Source organism: Myotis lucifugus, unplaced genomic scaffold, assembly GCF_000147115.1.
Source record: "Myotis lucifugus unplaced genomic scaffold, Myoluc2.0 scaffold_176, whole genome shotgun sequence".
NCBI classification, from domain to species: Eukaryota; Metazoa; Chordata; class Mammalia; order Chiroptera; family Vespertilionidae; genus Myotis; species Myotis lucifugus.
This window is the reverse complement of record NW_005871224.1, coordinates 1328337-1352626: the sequence shown is the minus strand read 5'-3', so window position 1 is coordinate 1352626 and position 24290 is coordinate 1328337. Positions and strand designations below refer to the sequence as shown.

At 49.3% G+C, this 24290-nt stretch overlaps 1 protein-coding gene across 1 annotated transcript in view; it reads left to right on the top strand.

The window, feature by feature from the left end:
• Positions 1–13155, top strand: part of TEKT5 (tektin 5) — a 37903-nt gene extending 24748 nt beyond the window's left edge. The window contains exons 6-7 of the mRNA XM_006096331.1: positions 9099–9253; positions 12920–13155. Of these exons, the coding sequence (XP_006096393.1) occupies positions 9099–9253; positions 12920–13136 (372 nt within the window). The 3' untranslated portion in view covers positions 13137–13155. The remainder of the gene's footprint in view (positions 1–9098; positions 9254–12919) is intronic.
• The last annotated feature ends 11135 nt before the right edge of the window (positions 13156–24290 follow it).

Here is a 24290-nt window from a genome sequence, read left to right as displayed (position 1 = left end):
CCAACAAAGACTCAGAGTCCCATGATGTTGGTCTCTGGGCCACACTTTGCGTAGCAAGGTGCAGCCTTGAGGGAAATGGGCTGCTTGAAGGGAATCCGACTTCCTCTGTGCTGGGCTACAGCTGGGGTCTCAAACTACTGGCGCCAGGGCTAAATGGCTGCCTACCTGTGTTTATAAATAAAGTTTATTGGGACACAGACCATCCCCTCCCCCATATATTTATGTATTGTCTGTGGCTGCGGTTGTACTATAATGGCCAGGTTGAGTAGCGTGAGACCCTATGGCTCATAAAGCCGAAAATATTCTACCACCCAGACCTTTACAGAAAATTGTGTACATTGTGTAGCACATCTTCACGATGCTCTGCAAGGCTGTGTATTGGGATCGCAGCCACCTGAAGGGAGTTCACAGTCATACCTGCAGCTGATGCGTCTCGGGCTGGTCTCTGAGGATGAGGCTCGGGGGCGCGGGCGTGGGAGATTGGTGATGGCCTGGAGCAGGTATAGGGCATTTAATCACACCCAGGAGCACTTGCCACACCCACCAGAGAGGAAGCACAGGCCCTGAGCCCCTGTTTTCTGGAGAAGGAAATAGGGGCTCGGCAGCCCAGGACTCTGAGGGGGCCTGTGAGTTCCTCAGCTGGTTTGCGTTAGCGCTTGGATGGGAACCCTGGTCTCCTGACTTCCTGCCCAGGCTTCCACCTCCAAGCACCCTGTGAGGAGGCCCCTTCGGCGGGGAAGCTGCCTGGTTAACAAAAGGAACTTCGGTTGGGGCAGCGCGTGGCCCACCAAAAGGAGGATCTTCCTCCTCCATTGCACAGACGACCCCTACATCCAAGTAAGCTGATGGATTTTAAGCCCAAGCCCTGGACGGGAGGGCCGAGGGAGTTGAAGTTGCCTGTAGAGATAAATTCCGTCAAATGAACCTGAGTTTCCTATTGTCTTCCATACATATAACAAAAAAAGAGACCAATGATCCCAAAGGAAAAATGGAACAGACTAAACATTACAGGGCGGGGCTGGGTTAGGATGCAGGACAGTCCCGTGGCACGTGCCAGGCACTAGAACAAGCACTTTACACACGTTATCTCATTTAATCCTCACAGCAGCCCAGTGGGTGAGCTGTTATTATGATGATGCGGGTTTTACAGACAAGAGAATAAGTGCCCCACTTATTCTCAGCAGAAGGGGCTGCTGCTCGAGGGGGCTCAGTAGATGCTGAGCTCATGATTGCATGAGGCACAGAGAAGCTAAGAGACCTGCTCGAGGTCACTCAGCAGAGAAGAGCAGGAGCCGGAATTTGAACCTAGAGCTGGGTGACTATAGAGGGGCTCAGTCAGCAGAAGTGACCGGCTCCTCCCCACTCCCCTCTGCAGGGCAGGCGGGAGGCTTAAAACCCACCCACCCCACCCCACCCCCACCTCCTCCCCGTCTGGCAGCCTGGACTGGCAGGCAGCCTGCAGCAGGCAGAGCAGGGAGCGGAGGCCTGGGGAGCGACTTGAGGTGGGAACTCCACTCCCAACTGAGTTCCTGCTCGCTGAGGCTGCGGAGACTCCTCCCATGGGGTGACCCCCTGGGCCAATCTCCCAGCGGCCCTGCCCAGCTGCTGGGTGAGCCAGGCTGAGCCCTGCCCCAAGCAGCCTTTCCCTCTGGCTCTTTGGCTTTGTGAGAACAGAAAGTAGACCAAGGAGAGGGGGGCCTCTGGGGCTCAGGACAGCCATTCAGAACTCAGGGACTGGGAGGATGGGCGGGGGGGGGGGGGGACAGGAAGAGAGAGGGAGGAAGGATGGGAGGATTACTCTAACTGGTCAAGGGAAGGCAGGGAAGAGCATATGACTTTCTTGTGGCACTTTCCAGGGTGCGTTTGTGCACACACAGCATATACACACTTGCTTTGTGGAGAGCAGACTCCGCACCACTGCTCTGTGTATGGCCACAGGAGTGCCTGCCTCTCTCTGGCTGTGTCCCGGCAGCAAAGGGGGTTATACACTCACTAAGGTGTCCTAGAGCGCCTTCTCTCAGAACGGGCGCTGATCGCCTAATTCCCACTCTATGGATGGGAATGATGACTATGATCCCTACTTATTGTTTTGCTGGAAAGGCTCAGAGAGCTTCAGACACTTGCCTAAGGTCACGCAGCTTGGAGGTGTTAGGACTGATAGTCTGATGCCAACATCTGTACTCTTGTTTTAACCAAACACCCAGGGAGCAAGTGGTCATTGAACACCTACTGACTAGTCAATAAAAATTGCCGTCCCCAGTGGCCCTGGTGAAGATACCCTCCAGTGTGTACCCAGGAGTGGATGTGCTGGGATATGGGATCACCCTTTTAGAATAGGGGCTCGTCTCCCAGGGAACATCATGGAATTTGAGGCCCAGGCTGACCCTGGAGCTCAGAGTGCGGTGGGCCCGGCTGGCATGTGGAGCCTGTGTTGGCACCAAGCAAATCCTTTGCTTCCTCCTGAGCATGAAGGTCAAGGCTGCTCTGTCTCAGCCCCTGCCCCTGGTCAGCCACCTCTGTCTCTGCCTCCTGGCCCTTGGGGGTTGCATTCCTCAAATTCTAGAGGTGAGTCCCCACACCTGGGGCTTCTGGAGGTACACCCTGGCAGGACTGGGAGGTACACCCTGGCAGGACTGGGTGGTACACCCTGGCAGGACTGGGAGGTATACCCTGGCAGGACTGAGAGGTACACCCTGGCAGGACTGGGAGGTACACCCTGGCAGGACTGAGAGGTACACCCTGGCAGGACTGGGGGGTATATCCTGGCAGGACTGGGAGCTACACCCTGGCAGAACTGGGAGGTACACCCTGGCAGGACTGGGAGCTACACCCTGGCAGGACTGGGAGGTACACCCTGGCAGGACTGGGAGGTACACCCTGGCAGGACTGGGAGGTACACCCTGGCAGGACTGGGTGGTACACCCTGGCAGGACTGGGGGGTACACCCTGGCAGGACTGAGAGGTACACCCTGGCAGGACTGGGGGGTATATCCTGGCAGGACTGGGAGCTACACCCTGGCAGAACTGGGAGGTACACCCTGGCAGGACTGGGGGGTACACCCTGGCAGGACTGGGAGGTATACCCTGGCAGAACTGGGAGGTACACCCTGGCAGGACTGGGGGGTATATCCTGGCAGGACTGGGAGCTACACCCTGGCAGAACTGGGAGGTACACCCTGGCAGGACTGGGGGGTACACCCTGGCAGGACTGGGAGCTACACCCTGGCAGAACTGGGAGGTACACCCTGGCAGGACTGGGAGGTACACCCTGGCAGGACTGGGTGGTACACCCTGGCAGGACTGGGGGGTACACCCTGGCAGGACTGGGAGGTACACCCTGGCAGGACTGGGAGGTATATCCTGGCAGGACTGGGAGGTACACCCTGGCAGGACTGGGTCGGGTGGCAGGGGCTGCCCCTAGGACAGAGTGTATGTGGCCTTTTTCTCCCCTCTAATGAAGAGGACCCTAGCTGTGAGTGACAGAGGATGGACAAGAGGTTATAGGGACATTTCTGGCAGAGTACACACCCACCAGTTCACTGATTGGTTCTAGAGCAGCCAATTCTGGAAAACCACAGGCAGACCTGCTCAAGGAATGCCAGCAGATGCCAGGGGGTGGTGGCATGGAGAAACAAGCAACAGTCGGTTCTAGTCTCCCCTCCCCAACCCCCCTCCCCCCACACACACACACGCACACACACGCACACATGCACACCACCAGATGCTGCCCTAGAGGGACTTCACGGTGGCTCCCCCTCAATTCTCTCACCAGTACCTGAAGTACCTGGGAGACACTGTAATATGGGGTTTCCCAAAAGTCAGTCATTCCTGGGCCACATTTCCAATTTTGCCATATCCATGTGCCACCTGGGCTGTTATTTACTTTATTTCTGTTTAAATTGAGTCACTTAAAAATGCATTCATTCAAAATGTGTTTATAAAGATACACTTAAAACATTAAAATTAAAATAAAAACATACACGAAAAAACCAAAATGTGTTTATATTACTTCTATCGATGGAAAACCAGCAGCACTTGGCCTAAGTAGAAAGATACATACAAGGAAAGCAGAGCAAATGTGTGGGAACCTGCTGTCTGCAGAAGCCTCTTTAAAAAAATTTTTTTTAAATTTCATTTCAGAGAGGAAGAGAGAGGGAGAGAGAGAGAGAGAAACATCCATGATGGGAGAGAATCATTGATCGGCTGCCTCCTGCATTCCCCCTACTGGAGACCGAGCCCTGAATCCGGGCATGTGCCTCAATTGGGAATCAGCTATGACCTCTTGGTTCATGGGTTGACACTTAACCACTGAGCCACACCGGCCAGGCAAGAAGCCTCTTGAATCCATAGCTCCCCTTTGTTAATCAAGAGACACGAGCATGTGTTGGAGAGGCCGTGCCCAATAGTGGCACCACGCTGGAGTTCCATCTGGGAGTGTGCAGCAGGTTTACAATGATAGATAAATTCAGATCTGCGGGAGCTCCCATTCATTGTGCTGCTGGGTCCCTGTTCCTCCGCTGTCCTCAAGTGGGAGCTCCTGGAGAACTGAAAATGAACATGTGTTGGATGCCTTGTATGTGGCCACATCCCCCAACAATGTCCTGCACACTAAAGGCGTCTGTAATGCTAAAGAAAGCACTGTCGACATTGTGGTAAAGGCTTGGCGGTGAACAATAGACGTGTGTTGCATAAAGGTGCAAGTGAATGCATTTACACTAGAACGTAAACTCCACATGCACAGGGTTTTCTCTCTGTTCTGTTCCCTGCTGTGTCCACTGCCTACAGTGCTTGGCATTTCCTAGGTGCTCAGTGAGCATTTGTTGAGTCAATGAGAGAATCAATGAATCCATAAAGTAATGAATGAGTGGATGAAGACATGACTGAGCATATGAATGACTGTCAATCCCCCCGCGCCCCCTGCCACTCCAGAGACAGGCCTTTTGTAAAGTTGCAGACCCCGTGAGGCTGGCTAAGCCTTGAGCTGGGAACCAGGGGGTGGAAGAGCAAACAAAAGAAACCAAGATAAGGGCAGCCTCACTGGCTGTGGCATCCGAAGGTGCCCCTAGAAACAGCCCTTACTGGCAGCTGCCTTCCATGGGCTGGGGCTGGGGCAGGGCTGACAGTATGACCAGCAGCTAAACTCCCAGTAATGCCCTCCTCCCACCACCTCAGCAACAGCCTCCTAGGGTCATCTAGATGGGAGAGTGAGGGACTGTTTTCCACACTGGCAATGTGGTACCAAGAAGCATTTTTCGTCTATAAAAGTGTTAACATAAAAAACAAACAAAAAACATTCAAACCTGTAAAGAATTTCTGTGAGTTTATTTGAGCCAAACTGTTGACAAGTGCCAGGAAGCAGAATCTCAACGTATTGGGATAATGCTCCAGAGAGAGGTGGGTGTTTTTTTTTTTACCTTGTTTTATACATTACAATCAAAAGAGGAGATGTACCAAGGATCTTTTCATATTTGCTTTTTTTTTTTTACTGAAAAATTGGTCCTTAAAAAAAAGAGGAGATGTAAATGGGTTACATGAACTCCATTGGTGATAGAACAGGGAGGCGGGAGTAAGCAAAGTGGGGAAACGTCTGGGATTGGACACAACGTAAAATGATAGACACATGCTTCTTTTACTTAGGTGGGAGCAGGATAGTTAACAGTCAACAATTAACTCAATAACAAAGGGGGTTTGTGGTCTCCGCAGAGCAGTGCCTGTGCTTTGAGGGGTCCGAAAAAAAAGGAAAATTGCTTTGACATTCCAACTATATGTTATCGTAGATGCAAAAAGACAATAGGCTCAGTTCAGGTAAAGATTGACCTTTGTCAGGGAAGATACTGGCCTAGGATGTGACTACCCACCATAATTGTTTTTAGTTAAAGGTTTAATTTCAGACCATCCTTTGCGGTTACTTTTGGTCTTGGAGTTTACAAGACCGCCATGCAGGCCTCCCCTGAGCTTGTCGGGTTAGCATGCGGCCCCCTTTTCGTCCACAGAAAGCTTGGTTTTCTTCTCCACCAGGCTGGGGCTTTCTGAGCTTTGCATACCTCACACACGCTCCCCTTCTGAAGGGCGGGTTTCTGAAGAAATTCTCCAGGGCTTCTAGAGAGGTATTCCCACTGGAGTGTTTACACGACAGCTCATGTGCTGGACCAGAATATTTCTGTGGGGTAATGTTTAACCGGCGAGTAGTAGCATCGCGCTGGTCTGTGCAGCTCAGAGGCCGGTGAGGGGCCAGCCCTCCTCCTCTGTGGTCTCTGAAGGAGGCACAGCCGGCCCCCTGCCTCCCATTGCTCTGCAGCCCGTGTCTCACCCAACAGGAAAGGGGCATCCGTTTGTCCTCCTGAAGCCGCGAAATGCTCTCTTCCTAGGCTTTTGTCCTAAGCTAATAGGAAAGCCTGGACTTGAATTCTTTGGAAAAAATTCTTTCAAGCAATTTCTTGGTGCCCATTGAATATGAGCCCAACCCAGCTAAAATAGCCATCCTAGTACCCATTGTGATTTGTGAATATTTCATCACTCACAAAAAAGGGGAAAACAACATGATTGTAAAGTCCTTGAAGGCAGAGACTGGGTCTGACACTTGTAGGCCCCACCCCGTCAGGAGCTCTGGCGCTTTCATGTGGAAGCAGTTTTCCCTGATGTCGAAATCTGAGATAGACAGGACCGTGTAAACTTCAGGCCACACAGTTCCCAAACCTTAGCGTGCAGAGGGACCATTGGGAAGCTAGCTAAAAATCGAGACTTCCAGATCCCACTGGGATTCACTCATTCATTCATTCACTCAGTACCATCGAGCTCCTACTATGAATAGAGTTGCCAGATTTAGCAAGTTAAAATGCAGGACGCTCAGTTAAACTTGAATTTCAGATCATGCAGTAGTTAAAACATATACTAAGAAATGCTTCCTTGTCGATCTGAAATCCACATGTAACTGGGCATCTTGTCTTTTACCTCGCAGCCCTCACTCTGCACCAGGCACTGTTCCTGGTGCTCAGGACACGGCATGGCTGACACAAAGCCCCTGCCTTCTTGGCGCTTACATGCCAGTGAGGGTGACAGGCCAGCAAACAGCTGAGGGAGGGACATTGGGGGCGCCGTGGCAGGAACCACTTCTAGGCTTGCCAGGAACAGAGCACATGTCACCTCGCCATAGGGCCTGGCCATGTCTCAGAGGCGGGTGTTGGCACCCCCTAAAAGAGTTCTCCCATGCCAAAACCGGTTTGGCTCAGTGGATAGAGCGTCGGCCTGAGGACTCAAGGGTCCCAGGTTTGATTCCGGTCAAGGGCATGTACCTGGGTTGCGGGCACATCCCCAGTGGGAGATGTGCAGGAGGCAGCTGATCGATGTTTCTCTCTCATCGATGTTTCTAGCTCTCTATCTCTCTCCCTTCCTCTCTGTAAAAAAATCAATAAAATATATTAAAAAAAAAAAAAAAGAGTTCTCCCAGCGGAGGGGCATGGGAATGAGAACTGCTCACAGACCCAGGGCTGCCGGTGATGGTGTGAGGAGAAGGGATGTTTCAGTCACAGCAGGTGACGTATTTTTAGTACCCTCGGTTCTGGATGTGGTTCCTGTTGGCCAAGTGCAAGGTCAGGTTTCTCCGGTAAGGGTCTGTGCTTCCTTCCTCATTCATCCTCTCAAGCTTTTATCTTTCATTATGGACTATTTTAAACACACAGAATACAGAGACATATAACAGATCCCCATATACCCAACATGAATATTACCATTTTGCCAATCTTTTCCTGTGATTGACCTTCTTCTGATTTTAGTTTTATTTTCTATTGAGGTGTAACAGTCTTACAATAAAGTGTAAAAAAAGCTTGATGAATTTCAATGCTGCTTCCCCCTGCCCCGTGTTTACACCTGTGAAACCTCCACCTAGAGCAGTGGTTCTCAACCTTCCTAATGCTGTGGCCCTTTAATACAGTTCCTCATGTTGTGGTGACCCCCAACCATAAAATTATTTTCGTTGCTACTTCATAACTGTAATTCTGCTACTGTTATGAATCGTAATGTAAATATCTGATGTGCAGGATGTATTTTTATTGTTACAAATTGAACATAATTAAAGCATAGTGATTAATCACAAAAACAATATGTAATTTTATATATGTTTTCCCATCGTCTTAGGCGACCCCTGTGAAAGGGTCGTTTGACCCCCAAACGGGTCGCGACCCACAGGTTGGCGACCCACAGGTTGATAACCGCTGACCTAGAGCAAGATATAGACCATTTCTGTCCCCAGCTGGCGCCCTCCTGGGCCTGCCTGGCATCTGTACTTCGGTCAGTTGTAGTGCACATCGGTTATTACATTGAGGGAAACATTTCTATAGATAAATAGAAAACTTCGAGTCTCTCTCCCCCCTTCTCCCTTTCCCTTCCTTTCTTTCTTTTTCTTCTAGTTTATTTGCTGACCTAGTTATTAGGAAGGTAAACTCTGGATTATAAAAAGATATAGAACAACCAAGATTAATTCAGATTAAAGTGGATTTAGAAATTAGCTACTATTTGGGGGTTATATGTGTTGATCTTAAAAACCTCCCTCCCTCCAATTACTTTGCCTCCCTCCCACTGACCATTAATGGGCTGGCTCCAGTGGATATATATTTCTTGAAATATATTTTTATTGACTTCAGAGAGGAAGGGAGAAGGAGAGAGAGAAAGAGAGAGACAGAGAGAGAGAGAGAGAGAGAGAGAGAGAGAGAGAAACATCAATGATGAGAGAGAATCATTGATCGGCTGCCTCTTGCACACCCCACACTGGGGACCAAGCCTACAACCTGGGCATGTGCCCTGACCAGGAATTGAACTGTGACCTCCTGGTTCCTAGGTCGATGCTCAAACACTGAGCCACACTGGCCGGACAACTCCAGTGGATATTGGAGATAGAAAACAAACCTGACCTTGGCCCCTGCCCCTCCCCAGCATTCACAGTGGCCTGGGTGGTGAGAGATGCTGAAGCTATTTCCCAAGACTGTGTTAGGAGAAGCGAGGTCCCCGCCCCTGCGGTTGGGGAAGGGGCCACTGAAACACCTGAGTGGGTGCTGAGCTGGTTGGCCCCACACTCCCTCCATGACATTACATGTTCCCCACAGACGCTGCAGGAGATCTTTCAGGCGGAGAGCACCATCACGCTGCTGGAGAGGTCCATCATGGCCAAGGAGTGCCCCCTGAAGGTGGCACAGACGCGGCTGGAGTGCAGGACCCGGCGCCCCAACGTGGAGCTGTGCAGGGACATCCCACAGTTCAAGTGAGCAGGGGAGGCTGGAAGGGGTGGGGGAGCTCCCAGGAAACCTGGGTCTGAGAAGGGTCCTCCACCAATCAGGACATCTAGTCTCACAAATCAACAGTGCCCTGGATGGGGGGTGGTGTCTGAAATTCTGGGGCTCCCCTGGAAAACCGCCCACCCTGGGGAAGGCCAAACCCTCTGCGTTGCACTGAAGCTTCCCAACTGCCTAAGCCAGGGAGCCGGTGGGGAATGTCCAGCCCGAGGGCCGTTTAAAGCCTGCGAAACCACGTGGCCTGGCCCTGCCAAGGCATCAGGGGGGAGTTCATTAAATGTTTGACCAAATATAACAGGCTAGTTTTTAAGTTGATAATCTTGTATGGCCCACGAAGGATGTTATAAATATTCAAATGGCCCTTAGCAGAAAAAAGGTCTCTCCTCCTCTCCTCCCCCCGCCCCCAGGCCTAAACCAAGGATGGGAAAAACCAAGCCTGGCTTCATATCCCACTGTGCCCTGGGAAGCCCCCACTTCCCTGAAAGCTAAGGAGAGGTACCCTCCCGGCAGAGATGTGGCCTTTGGCCCATGGTTTCTCCGCCCAGGCTCCCATACAAGAGGCCCCAGCTCACACCTCCCTCCTCCTCCCTTGCTATCTGTGTACCATTCTCACCTGTGAACCATGACCAGCTTCCTGCTCAGGGATGGAAGGGCTGCTTCTGTTGAGAAAGGGCCTCCTCACAGCAGGGGGTGAAAAGCGCTTCTGGGGCTGAAAACCCAGAGGCAGGGTTTGTGAGCTGGAGGAGGAGCGTGGGAGGTGATGCTGGCCAGGCGAGGGAGGACCATCACACACAGGCTGTTTTCCCATGACGTGCTGTGGAGCTGGCGCAGGCCAGCTGGCTGCCCCGTTCCCCCATGCCGCGGCACTGTCTCAGTCTCTGTTGCTGTGTAACAAATTTCCCCACAATTCGAGGCTTGCCCTCTTCCGGGGCTAGAGGTGGAGAAGAGAGCTGAACGAGAGAGAGGGAGGGAACTACTGAGAGAAGACGCTGGCGGTCCCATGTGGTGATGCTTGCACGGCCCCAGCCACTGCCTGAGACACTCGGGAAACAGAAGCTGGGCGTGTGTGTTGTGGGGGTGGGCGGCTTTGAACGTGACGGCCTGGCCAGCTGCTCCTCAGCCTGCTGCTGGCCTGGAAAGTTCCCACCCCTGGAAGTGGGTGCAGTGTGGCCTGGGTCCCACCCTGCTGGGCGGCAAGGGGCCCGGGTCCCAGGGGAGGGCTGGTGGAGTCTCTCCTGATCCTTCCTCCACGCGGTTCAAGCCTCTTAGTCCCTCAGGTTGGGCTCCTGCCCGTCCTGGGGCTCTGATAACCCACGTGTCCACCCAGGGGCTTACACAGAGCAGGCCTTTAGGGAGTGACCAGATGTCCCGGAGGACCTACTGCTCCTGGGCAACCTCCCTGCCCCTCATCCACCAGCTGGGCCACCGAGAGGCGTAGAGAGGGAGCATGAATGGGAGCCCCAGGCAGTGTGTGTGTGTGTGTGTGTGTGTATCTCTGTATTTATGTGTGTAGTATGTATATGTATGTGTGTGCATGCGCTGTGCATGTGTGCGTGTATATGTGGTGTGTGTATGAATGTGTGTGCACAGTGTGTTGGGAGCTGAGCAGATGATGGGACTCGAGCTGTCTGCTTTCTCCAGCAGCTGAAGTGCCCAATCTGTGCATTGTCTTCCTTACCCACATTCCCTCTTGCCACTGCTGGGCCTTCTTCCTCACTTTCCTACAGGGGGCCCCTCCTCTCCTCAGCCTCTCTAATCACCCAGGCCCCTTCGGAGCGCAGTTCCCAGAATGAATGCCCATTTAAATTTAACCCTTGGCGGTCGTTTCTCTACTCTCAGCCACCAAAGCTTTTTTACCGTTCCGGTCGTATATCTGCTCTCAGCCACCACAGCAAGGAACCGTACGAATCTTAACTCTATTCATTCATGTATCAGTTCATAATTTCTCTGAAAGCTCTTAAGTGTCTAAGCGACCTTGTCACGAACCAAAACATTGCCCCGACAAATCGGAGATATTGAAACTCCATATAAACAAACGCGGTCGTTCCACACTCGCCATGGAAAACACCGTGGCGAGTCAGTCGCCTTTTGAGAGTGAAGAAATCGACAAGCTTCGGAGATACTTCGCAGAATTTCAAATAAAGCTTTACAAATTACGTTTAACTGTAATTAGGCATTCTCGCTTGTTAAGATATTTCAAAATAATACTCCAAAATGGCAAAAAGAAAGTTACCGAAAGAAGTGTACTGCGAATCTGAAAGTAACGATGAAGAGTTTTATTTTGGCACCTTGAATATTGACTCTGACGTAGAAAGTGATAACGTTTGTAGTGATTCTACTAGTAGTGACGTAGTTCCAAAAAAGAATTAATAAATCTTGTTTATCCTTCATAATCTTGCATGTTATGTATCACTGCTCTTTCAATGGAAATTAATTCCGACCAGTACGACACCCATGTCCAAATTTAATACGACCGCAAAGGGTTAAATGTAAATGAATTAAAATGAAGTAAAACTTAAAATCCAGTTCCTCATTCAAGCGAAGCACATTTCAAGTGGTCAGTGGTCAGTGGTCAGTGGCTTCAGGCTGCTGTATCAGGTAGCACAGAACAGAACATTTCCGTCTCCCGCCACCTCTTTAATTCTGGTCACAGAGCAGCTCTCACCCTGGTACCTGCTCAAGGCCTCCCAGTGCGTCCTCCAGGCCACAGCACAGCTGCATTGCCCTTCCCCCTGCAGGTGGGCCTTTCGCAGTCACTCCCTATGCGCTTCCCTCCCGCCCTTGGTCACCACTAATTGCCCTTCTGTCTCTATGGATTTGCCTATTCTGGACATTTCATATAAGTGGAGTCATACAACATATAAGCTTTTCTGACTGGTTTCTTTCACTGAGCACAATGTCTTCAAGGTCCCTCCGTGTCATCACATGTATCCTGCTTCATTCCTTTTTAAAAAAATACATTTTATTGATTTTTTACAGAGAGGAAGGGAGAGGGATAGAGAGTTAGAAACATCGATGAGAGAGAAACATCAATCAGCTGCCTCCTGCACACCCGCTACTGGGGATGTGCCCGCAACCAACGTACGTGCCCTTGACCGGAATCGAACCTGGGACTCTTCATTCCACAGGCCGAAGCTTTAGCCACTGAGCCAAACTGGTCAGGGCAGCTTCATTCCTTTTTTTATGGCTGAATAAGATTGTATGGACAGACCACTTTGGTTTATCCACTCAGCTGTTGATGGATATCTGGGCTGTTTCCACCTTTTGACTCCCGCGATTGGTGCTGCTATGAGCATTCATGTACAAGTATTTGTTTGAGCGTCTGTTTTCAATTCTCATGGGAGATACTCAGGAGCAGAATTGCTGGGTCATGATAAGTCTACATTTAACTTCCTGAGCAGCAGCCAGATTGCTTTCCTAAACATCCTGACGGTTTCTCCCTCTCCACTTATCACCCTGGGAGCTCTGTCCTGCCTTTACTTCCCTGCCTCTTCCACCCCTGTCTTCCCTGACAGCTGAGCCTCCCCAGTCTGGCTTCCACAGTCTCCCAGTGCCTGGCGCAGTTCCTGGCACATAGTAGGTGCACCCGTGTTGAACAACTGAGTTGAATGATGCCTTCTCTGCTCTCGCCCCAGGCTCGTGAACGAGGTGTTCACCATCGACGACACGCTGCAGACCCTCAAGCTGAGGCTGCGGGAGACGCAGGACACGCTGCAGCTGCTGGTACTGACCAAGTGCCGGCTGGAGCACGAGCTGGCCATCAAGGCCAACACCCTCTGCATCGACAAGGAGAAGTGCATGTGCATGCGCAGGACCTTCCCCAGCACCCCGCGCCTGGTGGGCTACACGTGAGCTGGCGCCGCCCGCGGTGCCTGCTCCGTGTCGGTTCCTTATGCAACATAAACTTCGAAAAGGCAGACAAATGAAATAAAGGAAAGTGCTGTTTTCTCCCTTTCCTCCTATCATAGAAAAAAAATATATATATATCCCCCAAATAAATGTGCCCAAACCAAGGATCCTGGCGCTCCTTCCTTGCTGTAGAACAGGCCTCGGGGCCGATCCAGAGAGGAGACGGGTTGTGACCCTCAGACAGAGCCGCGTGAGGCTCCCCAGGAACAGAGGAGGCCGTGTTTTATAAAACCGGGTTGTCCACTTAGGAGCACCGTGTAGACAGGCTGGCGTGCCCAGAGATTGGACACGAGCAGAGAGTCTGCAGTCAAAGCCGTGGGCCTTGAACAAGCTTCCAACCTGAGCATCCTGGTCCATCCAGTGAGGTCAGTGCCTGGAGAAGGTGACTCAGCTGGGTGAGGCGGTGCCAAGAAGTGGGATTTGGGTCAGAAGTCCTAGGGCTGAAACTCAGCTTTGCCAGGTGGGGTGTTTTGGAGATTGAGATGGGAGATGGAGGAGGCAGGTAAGGGTTCAAAGAAAGCTCTCTGAAGAAGTGACATCACTTCAAAAGGTTAAATGTAGAATTACCATATAACCCAGAAATTCTACTCCTGGGTATATAAGCAACAGCACTGAAAACAAACAAAAATGAGCACATGAATGTTCATAGCAGCACTAGTCATAATAGTCAAAAGGTGGAATCAACCCAAATGTTCATGAATGGGTAAGTGGGAAAACAAGATGTGGTCTAGCCTCACAATGGAATACTATTCAGCCTTAATAAGGAATGAATGACAGAAATATACACTTGAAACCCATATAATCTTATTAACCAATGTCACCCCCCCAAAAAAAATAAGAAAAAGAAAACCACACACACACACACACACACACACACACACACACGAAGAAAAAAAAGAATGAAGCGTTGATCCATGTACAACACAGATGAGCCTTGAAGACATGGTGTTAAGTGGAAGAAGCAAAGGTCACACATTGTATGGTCCCAGTTACAGTGTATGAAACGTCCGCAATAGGCAAATCCACACAAACAACGGATCGATGGTTGCCAGGAGAGCGGCATGGGAAGTAACAGCCTAGTGCAGTGATGGCGAACCTTTTGAGCTCGGCGTGTCAGCATTTTGAAAAACCCTAACTTAACTCTGGTGCCGTGTCACATATAGAAATTCTTTGATATTTGCAACCATAGTAAAACAAAGACATATTTTTGATATTTTATATATTTAAATGCCATTTAACAAAGAAAAATCAACCAAAAAAATGAGTTCGCGTGTCACCTCTGACACGCTAGTCATAGGTTCGCCATCACTGGCCTAGGGGGTACAGGCTTTGTTTTGGAGTGGTGAAAAGGAGGAGAAAGTTGAAGGAAGATAGAGGTGGTGGCACAACATTGTGAACGTGCTGAATGCCATCGAATTGTTCACTTTAAGTTGTTTATTTTATAGTATGTGAAATTCGCCTCAATTAAACAAGAGAAGAAAAGTCCTGTTGCAGCTGAGTCTTGAGTGATGAGGAGGAGGTGGCAGAAGAGGGTGGGATTTCTGGAGCGAGGAGTAGCCTGGATAGAGGCCGGCAGCTGGATGGAGGAGCTTTCGGAGAGGCCCGTGAACCATCTAGAAGGTTCATGAGTCCAGATCATGAGTGACAAATCATTTTTACTTTTTCCTGAGGTCAGTGTTGGCCAGACTTTGTGATTCACATCAGTGCTTTCCAGTGTTAACGTGCATGTGACAATCACCTGGAGACCTTGCTGACATGCAGATTCTGAGTCGTGTGGTCTGAGGTGGCGCCTGAGACTGAATCGAGCTCCAGATGATGCTGACAGCCCAGGGGCCACACTCTGAGCAGCAAATAACACCTCCTCGATTTTTGCCATAACCGAGAACTGCCTTTACTATTGCTCACTCGATCTTTTAGATCGGTGTGCTTTAACAAGTCCATTTATTTTAAAGGCAACTTTATAATGTGGCTGTGACAGGAAACCTGCCCTGCCCAATGTCGAACAAAACAAAATATTGTTAACGGTGTCTGGTTAGGAAATATTGTCTGTCTAAGGTAACACTGTCTGAAATCTTTGCTTTTGTTCAGCCAGCAAGTCTTAAAGGAAAGTTAAAGGCCACTTAGCATTCCGGGGAGCCTCTCCTTGAAGCAAGTTTGCTTGAAAGAGGAGAGAAAAGCCAGTTTTTCTACAAATGAGTAGAGATCCCTAAAGTGGGGATGTGAAATGACCAGATTGGTGTTTTAGAAATAATCCCTTCACGAGGAGGAGAAGGAAGCTGGAGGGAGGTGGGGAGACCAAGCTGTTAGCATTTCAGTCACAAGCTGCAGGGGCCTGGATTAGGAATATCCATGAGGTGGGAGCCAGAATCCTTTTGAGTGTGGTGGTCAGGGGCAAGTGGGAGACCAGGTCGGGCAAAGAAGCCAGGCTTGGGCAGCGGTGCTTGGGGTGCTGCACCCCAGAGGAGGGGAGTGAGTGGGCGGCAGAAGCAGAGAGAAGTTGGTTAACTTCTCTTTCAAACGTGGAGTTTGAATCACTGCCCTGAGGAATGTGCTGGTGTGAGTGGCTGAAAGGCAAGTGGAAATGGGGTCTTAGAGCTCAGTGCCTGGGGACGTGGGAGAGATCTAAAGACTCAGGAACAGAGGGGCTGATGCGGGGAGATCCTCAAGAGTGAAAGAGAGGTTCCCAGTGGAATGTGATGCTGGGGCGGGCGGGTCCAAGGAGGGAACAGCGAGAGCACAGTGAGAGGCCAACAGCCCAGAAGAAGCAATGGCAAGGGGATCGGAGGAAGAGTTGCAAAAATGGGGATGTTCAGATGGAGAATAATGAAAGCCTTTTGGGCCCTAACCGGTTTGGCTCAGTGGAAAGAGTGTCATCCTGTGGACTGAAGGGTCCTGGGTTCGATTCCGGTCAAGGATATGGACCTTGGTTGCAGGCTCGATCCCAGGCCCTGTGGGAAGGCAACCAATCAATGCGTGTCTCTCACATCGATGTTTCTCCATCTCTACCTCTCACATCCACTCTCGCTAAAAATCAATGGCAAAATAGCCTCAGGTGAGAAGAGAGGGAGAGGGAGAGGGAGGGGGGGAGAGAGAGAGAAAGAGAGAGAGAGAGAGAGAGAGAGAGAGAGAGAGAGAGAAAGCCTTTTGGAAGCGGGCATTCTAAATAGACCAACGACCCAGATACCCATGGGTGTATACATCTTTGAAAAGCAAATTGGCAATATGCATCAAGAGTCTTAAAAGTCTCCACATTCTTCAGCTTATGAATGTCATTAGAAAACTGTCCCAAATGCAGCCCCAGATGCACGCGTTGAAGATTTATCACAGGCAACCTTTGAAAGTTATTCAACAGCAGGGAGCAGCTAAGGAAAGTCTAGCACAACCGAGTCACGGAGTTTCAAGTAGCTGCAGAGATGATGCACGCCACATGCTCGATGCTGAAGGGACGGGCCTGTCTGTGAGGCCGAAAGTGCGCAGGAAGAAAGATTGCCCTGGAATGTTAACAGAGTCCATGTGAGCAACCGCTGGGCTCTGGTTGTTGATACTGAGAGTTATCTACGGTAAACATGTGTCCCTTTATGAATCAGGAGGAAATGCTTTTTTAAATAGACATTTTATTTGGCATTAGCTTTTGATTGATGGTGAAGTTGCAAAGATGACACAGTTCCCTCTTACCCTTCACCCACCTTCCATGTTTGCTGTGGTGCCTATGTCCAAGCTAAGAAATGAACACGAGTGCCTTTCAAACTCCAGGATTTGTTTTTCTGTTCCAAGATCTGATGCAGGGTACCACGCTGCATTGAGCTATTAGTCTCCTCTGTCGGTGACTGGTTCTCCACTTTTTCTTGTATTTCATGACCTTGACAGTTTTGAAGAGTCCTTGTATTGGTAGGTATTAACCAGAGGCCCCTGAATTTGGGTTTGTCTGATGTTTTTCTCATGAGTAGTCTGGGTTTACAGGGGTTTTTTTGGAAGACCATAGATGTGGTGTCCTTGTCACCCCTCATACCAGGGCATTCATAATATCCCCTTGGTGTCCTGGTGATGTGACCTGGATCACCGGGTTAAGGTGTCTGCCAGGTGTCTCCCCTGTGAAGGTACTGCCCTTCCTTCCCATTCTCTATCCTTTGGAAATGAGTCGTTAAGCTCAGCCCACACTCAAGGGCAGAGGGGATTAAGCTTCCCCTCTTGGAGGGGGAGTATTTACATATATTGTCATTCTTCTCTAATAAAAGTATGTCCCTTAACCTTGACTTATTCTGTCATTTATGTGTATCTATATGCACGCATGGACATTTGGTTTACACTTTGGGTTATAATCTACTAGTAAAACTGATTCAGAAAGGGTGGGGCAAAAGTAGGTTTACAGTTGTGAGTGGGTGGAACACAGAGTTTATTCTTGTATTATTATTTATTTATTAATTATTGTATTATTTTCCATACAAACAACGGTAAACCTACTTTTGCCCCACCCTGTATATACTATTTATTCCGTTGTTCAAATTGTTCCGGTGCTGACCATCGGGAATCTTTCAGGCTGGTTCCTGTGTCCCTTGGACACCCCCACCCCGCCCCCGCCGCCCCCGCCCGCCATCCTTCTGTGTGTGTTGTTGAGCACTTCCTTACTTTCTGGTACTATAAGATGCTCCAGGCTCATCTGGAATTTTTTTTTTCTGCTCCAGCCTAGAGTCAGCCATTTCTCCAAAGGGCCCTGGTTTCTTTTATTGGAGCACAGTATTTAGAAATCAAGGTCTGGGTGCTAGGTGTGCTTATTGTTAAGAATTTTTTTTTCCAATTTTTCTTATTGTGGTAAAATCCACATCACATAAACTTTGCCATCTTAACCATTTTTAAGTATGCAGTTCAGTGGTATTAAATGCATCCATAACGTGCGGCCATCACCACCATCCATCTTCATGACTCTTCATCATGTGGAACTGAAAGTCTATACCCTTAAACCAATAACTCCCCAATCTCTCTTCCCTCCAGCCCCTGACAACCACCATCATTTCTGTCTTTAAGAGTTTGACTACTCTAAGTACCTCACATTCACAGAATCACACAGTGTTTGCCTTTTTGTGACTGGCTTATTTCACTTAGCACAATGTCTTCAAGGTTCATCCATGTTGTAGCATATGTCAGAATCTCCTTCTTTTTAAAGGCGGAATAATATTTCACTGTATGGATAGACCACATTTTGCTTATCCATTCATCTGATGATGGACACTCTGGTTGCTGCCACGTCATTTTAGCTCTTGTGAATAATGCCGCTATGAACGTGGATGTACAAATATCTTGTTGAGACCCTGCTTTCAGTTCTTTGAAGGAATATGCCCAGAAGAGGATTGCTGGATCACATGGTAATTCTATTTTAATTTTTTTTGAGGAGCCACCATGCTATTCCCACTAACAAGGGTTCCAATTTCTTCACATCCTTGCCAACACTTGTTATTTTCTGTGTGTGTTTTATTTGTTTTGTCTTTGATAGTAGCCATTTTAATGGGTCTGAGGTGGTACCCCACTGTAGTTTTGACTTGCAGATCCCTATGATTGGTGATGTTAGGTGTGCTCATTGTTAAAGTTTTTTTTAATAAGAAAAGAAGAAAGGCCACTGGGTTTGGTGCCCAGGAGGCTTTGTATGCGCTGTAAGAAGTGGTTTTGGCTGAGTGATGGGGCAGAAGACGAAGTGGAGAAAGTGGGCATGCCCTGAGATTTCAGTCACCTCTGTACCCTCAGTCCTGGCACACAGTGGGTGTCTCATCAGTACTTTATTAAGCGCATAGTAAATGGCTAAACAAATATATATGATGCATGTATATCTATCTTGGACCAGTGGGTTATGTCTGAGTTTTAGGAGAAAAGGGGTGTGGTTGCCTTCGGATGTGGGAAGGTAAGCCTATAACCCAGCTGCTGTTTACAAGTTAGGGACCAGTGAGGTGGGGTCCCATCATGGCTCCCAGGAGCTGGCACGCTGACCACAGCCTCCCACAGTGTCTCCCCGTCTGCAGCCCAGGCAGGAAATCCGAGAGACAACCTGGCTCCCTGCCAGGCCTTAGAACAAATTGGGAGAACTTGGAGGACCTCCCAGTTGACTTGCTTTCCCTGTTGGTTCAGGAAGGATGCTGTCCAGCTGGCCTCAGGGAACACAGCCCTCCCTAAGCAGGGTTGTGTGTGTGTGTGTGTGTGTGTGTGTGTGTGTGTGTGCACATACATATGTACACACACATGTGCTCATGCACTCATGCTTCTAGCCTTTTTTACCTCCTTGGCCTAACCCAGAATTTTAGCAGTTTTCAGAAAACCAAATTTGGCTAGAAAGCCAGCAGGCTTTGGAAACGAAATGAGAAACCATAGAAAGGAGATGGAGTTAAAGATGCAGGGACTGACAAGGCTGATGGGCATAGAAGTGAGTCTCAATTTGTAAGAAGCCTTTAAAAATGTATTGAATTCATTGCCAACATTTATTATTAAATTCTGTGTCAAATATTTTTTTGGATTCTCTTAAACATGGGATTATCTGGTTACCCTGCACCCACAATCCCCTGTGTAGCTGATATACTGAGCTTGCAGCATTCATTTTGCTATAGTCCCCACCTCTCCCTATTGCCACACACTCGCATATGTTACCTGCTGACCCTTAAGGCAGCTGATTTTGTCCCTCTGCCTTGTTGAGGCTCTCTGTAAATCCCTTGGATTTAGCCTAGAAAACTGAGGCCCAGGGAATAGAGCGGAGAAGGGACTTCAAGTGGGTCACACAACTACATAGGAGGCAGATTTGGAGTAGGCATCAGGCCACTGGGACCCTGTTCTGTTGATTTCCTGTGATACCATGCTTCTGCCTATGTGAATTGCTCAGAATTTATTATGGTGCCAGGCACCAAAAGTGACTCTCTGCAGTCCACTTCCTAACTGGGGTGCATTAAAAGAAGGGGCATGGGCCGGATTGCGGGCTCGATCCCCAGTAGGGAGCGTGCAAGAGGCAGCCAATCAATGATTCTCATCATTGATGTTTCAATCTCTCTCTCTCTTTTCCTCGCTCTGAAATCAATAAATATATAGATATAGATATAGATATAGATATAGATATAGATATAGATATAGATATAGAAGAAGAAGGGGCATGGGGGCTAAGACATAAAGGCTGGAACTGTTAGAGGCCAGGATGCTTATTAATTTGAACACTATTGATTGTATCCTCTTTCCAAATTCCATTTCACTAATTCAGCAAAACCCAGTCTAGGAAAAGTACAGGAAAACCGCAGCAGCAATGCTCTAGGAATGCAAAAGTCCTGGTGATATTTCATTTTCTCGTTAACAAAGGTGAAGCCTTTTCTGGTTTTAACCTTTAGAATCACAGGATGTGTCTTAAGGGCATGGATGAATGAATCGATGGAGCTAGTGAGGGCCTCAGGAGGTGACACTCTCAACCCCTCACTTTTCAAAAGAGAAAGCCCCATCCAGAGAGGCACAATGACTTGCTCACAGTCGCACAGGAAGTTAGAGATGGAGCCAGTACTCCCTCCTCTTCGGAACTCCCAGGCCTGCTGCGGTAAACCCTGCTGAAGGGTGTCTCCCGGGTAGGGGAGCTGAGGAGTCAGGGGGAGTCTGTCTTTGCTGAGGATGACCTTGAAGACCTGGAAGTTGTATCATCTGGTCTGAGAATGAAGGTGGCTGTGAATTAGGACACACAGGAGGACTGTTTTTGGAAGCTGCCTTACTCAATATGAAGTTGTTTTCATTCATTCATGCTTCATTCATTCATTCATTCATTCACATCTTCATTCGAGATAATCACCAAGCACCTGCACATGCCGACACCTGTGCTGTGCACTGACTGCAGCCCCAGCAGGGAATGCACGAGGTCAAGTTCTGCCTTCATGGAACTCCCAGCCAAGGTTGTCTGTGAGACATTCCAGGGGAAAACAATTCTGTTTCACTGTGGAGTCAAATGAGATTTTTTTAAAAATGGGCTTCAAATGTATGTACTCATCTCTTGACAAAGGGAACTTGCAGGGCCTTCTTTGACTCGTCACCTGGGTTAGAAGAGGCACCTGGGTCTGCAATTCCCTGAAGCTGACCGTAGCCTGTTCCAGGGGGACCCATTTCCCTTTTGTTGTTCCTAAGCAGCATCTCTGGGGCCTGCTGGCACTCAGGCCTCAGCCCCAGGTCTGCTCATTGAACCCACACCACATCCCTCAGCACCAAAATCCCCAGAGACTTCCCCCTGCAGTCTTCCAGCCTTGGTGAAGAGTTAGCGACATATTGCAAACCACACATACTTAAAAGGAGAACGGTATGTCCACCCAAGAAACCATAGCCACAGTCAAGATAGTGAATGAATCCATCACCCCCAAAAGTGTCTTCGCTCCCCTTTTGTCATTCCTCCCCCCAGGCTATCATTGATTTGCTTTATGTCGCTATAGGCTTCTTTGTGGTTTCTAGAATTTTATATACACGGAATCATCCACCGTCTTCTGTTTTTGTTGCACTTTTTGCAGTCGGCGTAATTGTTCTGAGATTCGTCCACGTTGTTGCATGGGACAATAGTTGAGGTGTTTCTTTTTATTGTTAATTTGTCCACTGTCTTTTCCATTGTGATTTGAGTAAAACTCGGGCCTCTGACTGCGTTCCATAAGCCTCCGTGATCTGCTCCCTGCCACCCTTCACAACCTCAGCTCCTACTCATCTCCCTGCTCACTAGGTGCCAGCTATACTCGCTTTTCTTCCACTCCTCAACAATCCTAGCTTATGTCCAGGGCCTCTGCACTTGCTGTCCCCACTTTCTAGAATACTCTTCATGTATGTGACTCTACCATGTCATTCAGATCTCCGCTCAAATATCACCTCCTCAGTAAAGCCTGACCTGCCCACTCTACCTCACCTCCCACCTCCATGACTCTCTCACTATCTTGTCTTACATACTTCACAGAACCCGGAATCCACAGAGGCAGGAGAAATGAATGAGTGAATGAAACCATAAACAACCCACAGCAATTCAGTTCTGTCATGATGCTTAGGTGTAGACTAAAAACGCTGGTACAAATTCAATACGACAAAGAGAGAGTTATCCATCAACTACAGAGCTTGAAGAAACCTCCGGACATCTAATAAGATGGTCAGCCTTGAGCCAAGTGGTGCATTTTATTTATTTTAAAAATATATTTTATTGATTTTTTTACAGAGAGGAAGGGAAAGGGATAGAGAGTTAGAAACATCGATAAGAGAGAAACATCAATTCAGCTGCCTCCTGCACATCCCTACTGGGTATGTGCCTGCAACCAAGGTACATGCCCTTGACCGGAATCAAACCTGGGACCCTTGAGTCCTCAGGCCAACGCTTTATCCACTGAGCCAAACCGGTTAGGGCCAAATGGTGCATTTTAAATTCTACTTTGAGAAGCAGTCACTAAAAACTAGAACCATCCGAGACTTGAACCCAGTTCCAGAGCTCTCTCTACTCCCCCTGGTTGCCGTCTTATATTCAAAAGGCCTGGCCATATTTCATGGAAAAGGTTCCAGAAATGAGCCCCTTGAGCCCCTAGCAGTCCTGTCCCTGCACCCTTGCCCCCACCTCCACCTCTGCACTCTCCCCTCAGTTGTAGGGTTGATGGTGCCCACCGCATGGCCCACACAGGTCTCCATCAGCATGAAAAGACTCACTTCCCACGCTGGGAGCTGGAGCCAACCACTTGGGAACAGGGACCCCAGAACTGAGTCTATTCAGATGCTTCCCAGGCTCTAACAGCAGGTGTGGGGCGGCGGTCTCCTCTCTCCTAGGAACCTCTTCTGTGGGTGTCTCACCCAATCCCCTCCTTTAATCCCATGCATCCTCTACTGACCCCCAGATCTCTGTCTCCTAACCTCAGACTCCTGTATCCCCTGCCTAACAACATCGCCAGGTTCACCTGCCCAGAACCAGTGCCACCACCTGTCCTTCCCTAAGGAAACACCCCTACCAACTCGTTCCAACCTTGCAGTCATCTCTGATCTCTCTCCTCTCACCCCCCACATCGAATCCATCAGCAAGTGCTGGTGGCTCTACCTGCATAATCTCTTCTGAACTTGACTGCGGCTCACCTTCTCCATTACCACCCTAGGCAAGTCCCATCATCTCTCACCTGGACGACAGGTACGGTTGGGAATGAAGATGACTGTAGCCCCGAGGGTGTTTACAGGTGCCACAAAGAGAGAAAGGACCCGAACACTGGACACAACTAACATTCAGTGAGGCAGATGGAGGTTGACGATCTTTCAGAAAAGAAGATCAGCTTTGAGGTCACACAGACCTGAATTGGGAAGGTTTCTGCACTTCAGTGAGCCTCAGTCCCTGATCTGTACCATGGTCTCCCTTCATGAGGGTCCCTAGGGAAGCTCAGCATTGTCAGGAGAGGGTCCTTGAGCCCATGTGAGCAACAAAACACAAGTAGAAAAATGCAGAATACAACCCAAACAATAAACTATTATTTAAATACTAGCAGCCCGGTGCATGAAATTCATGCATGGGGGAGTGGGGGTCCTTCAGCCTGGCCTGCACCCTCTCCAATCTGGGACCCCTCAGAATCCTTCTCGCAATCGGGACTGCTGGATCTTAACTGCTTGCCTGCCTGCCTGCCTGATTGCCCCTAACCACTCTGACTGCCGGCCTGCTCGCCCCCAACTGCCCCCCCCCCCCCCCCGGCTTCTTGCCAACGACCTCCGCCTTGGGGCTACTGCCAGGGCTTTGTATGGAAGGATGTCCAGAAAACCTCCCATAGGGTCTCCTGGTGTACTTAAAATATTACCCTTTTATTACTATAGATTCTTGGAGAGTGTCCCTCAGTGGTTGAGCATCACCCCATGAACTAAGAGGACTCCAGCTGGATTCCTGTAGCCAGGAATATGCCCAGGTTTTGAGCCTGATGCCCAGTATGGGGCGTGGGGTAGGCATCCAACCCATGTATAGCTCGTCTTGAGGTGTCTCTCTCCCCCCCTCCCTCTCCCCCGGAAATCGACTAGACCACCTTTTTAGAAAATGCAAAGAGACGGCCACACCCCGTTTCATTACTGAATTGAGACTGCTCTTCTCACATACTTCCCTTGTTAAAATCTGGAAAACAG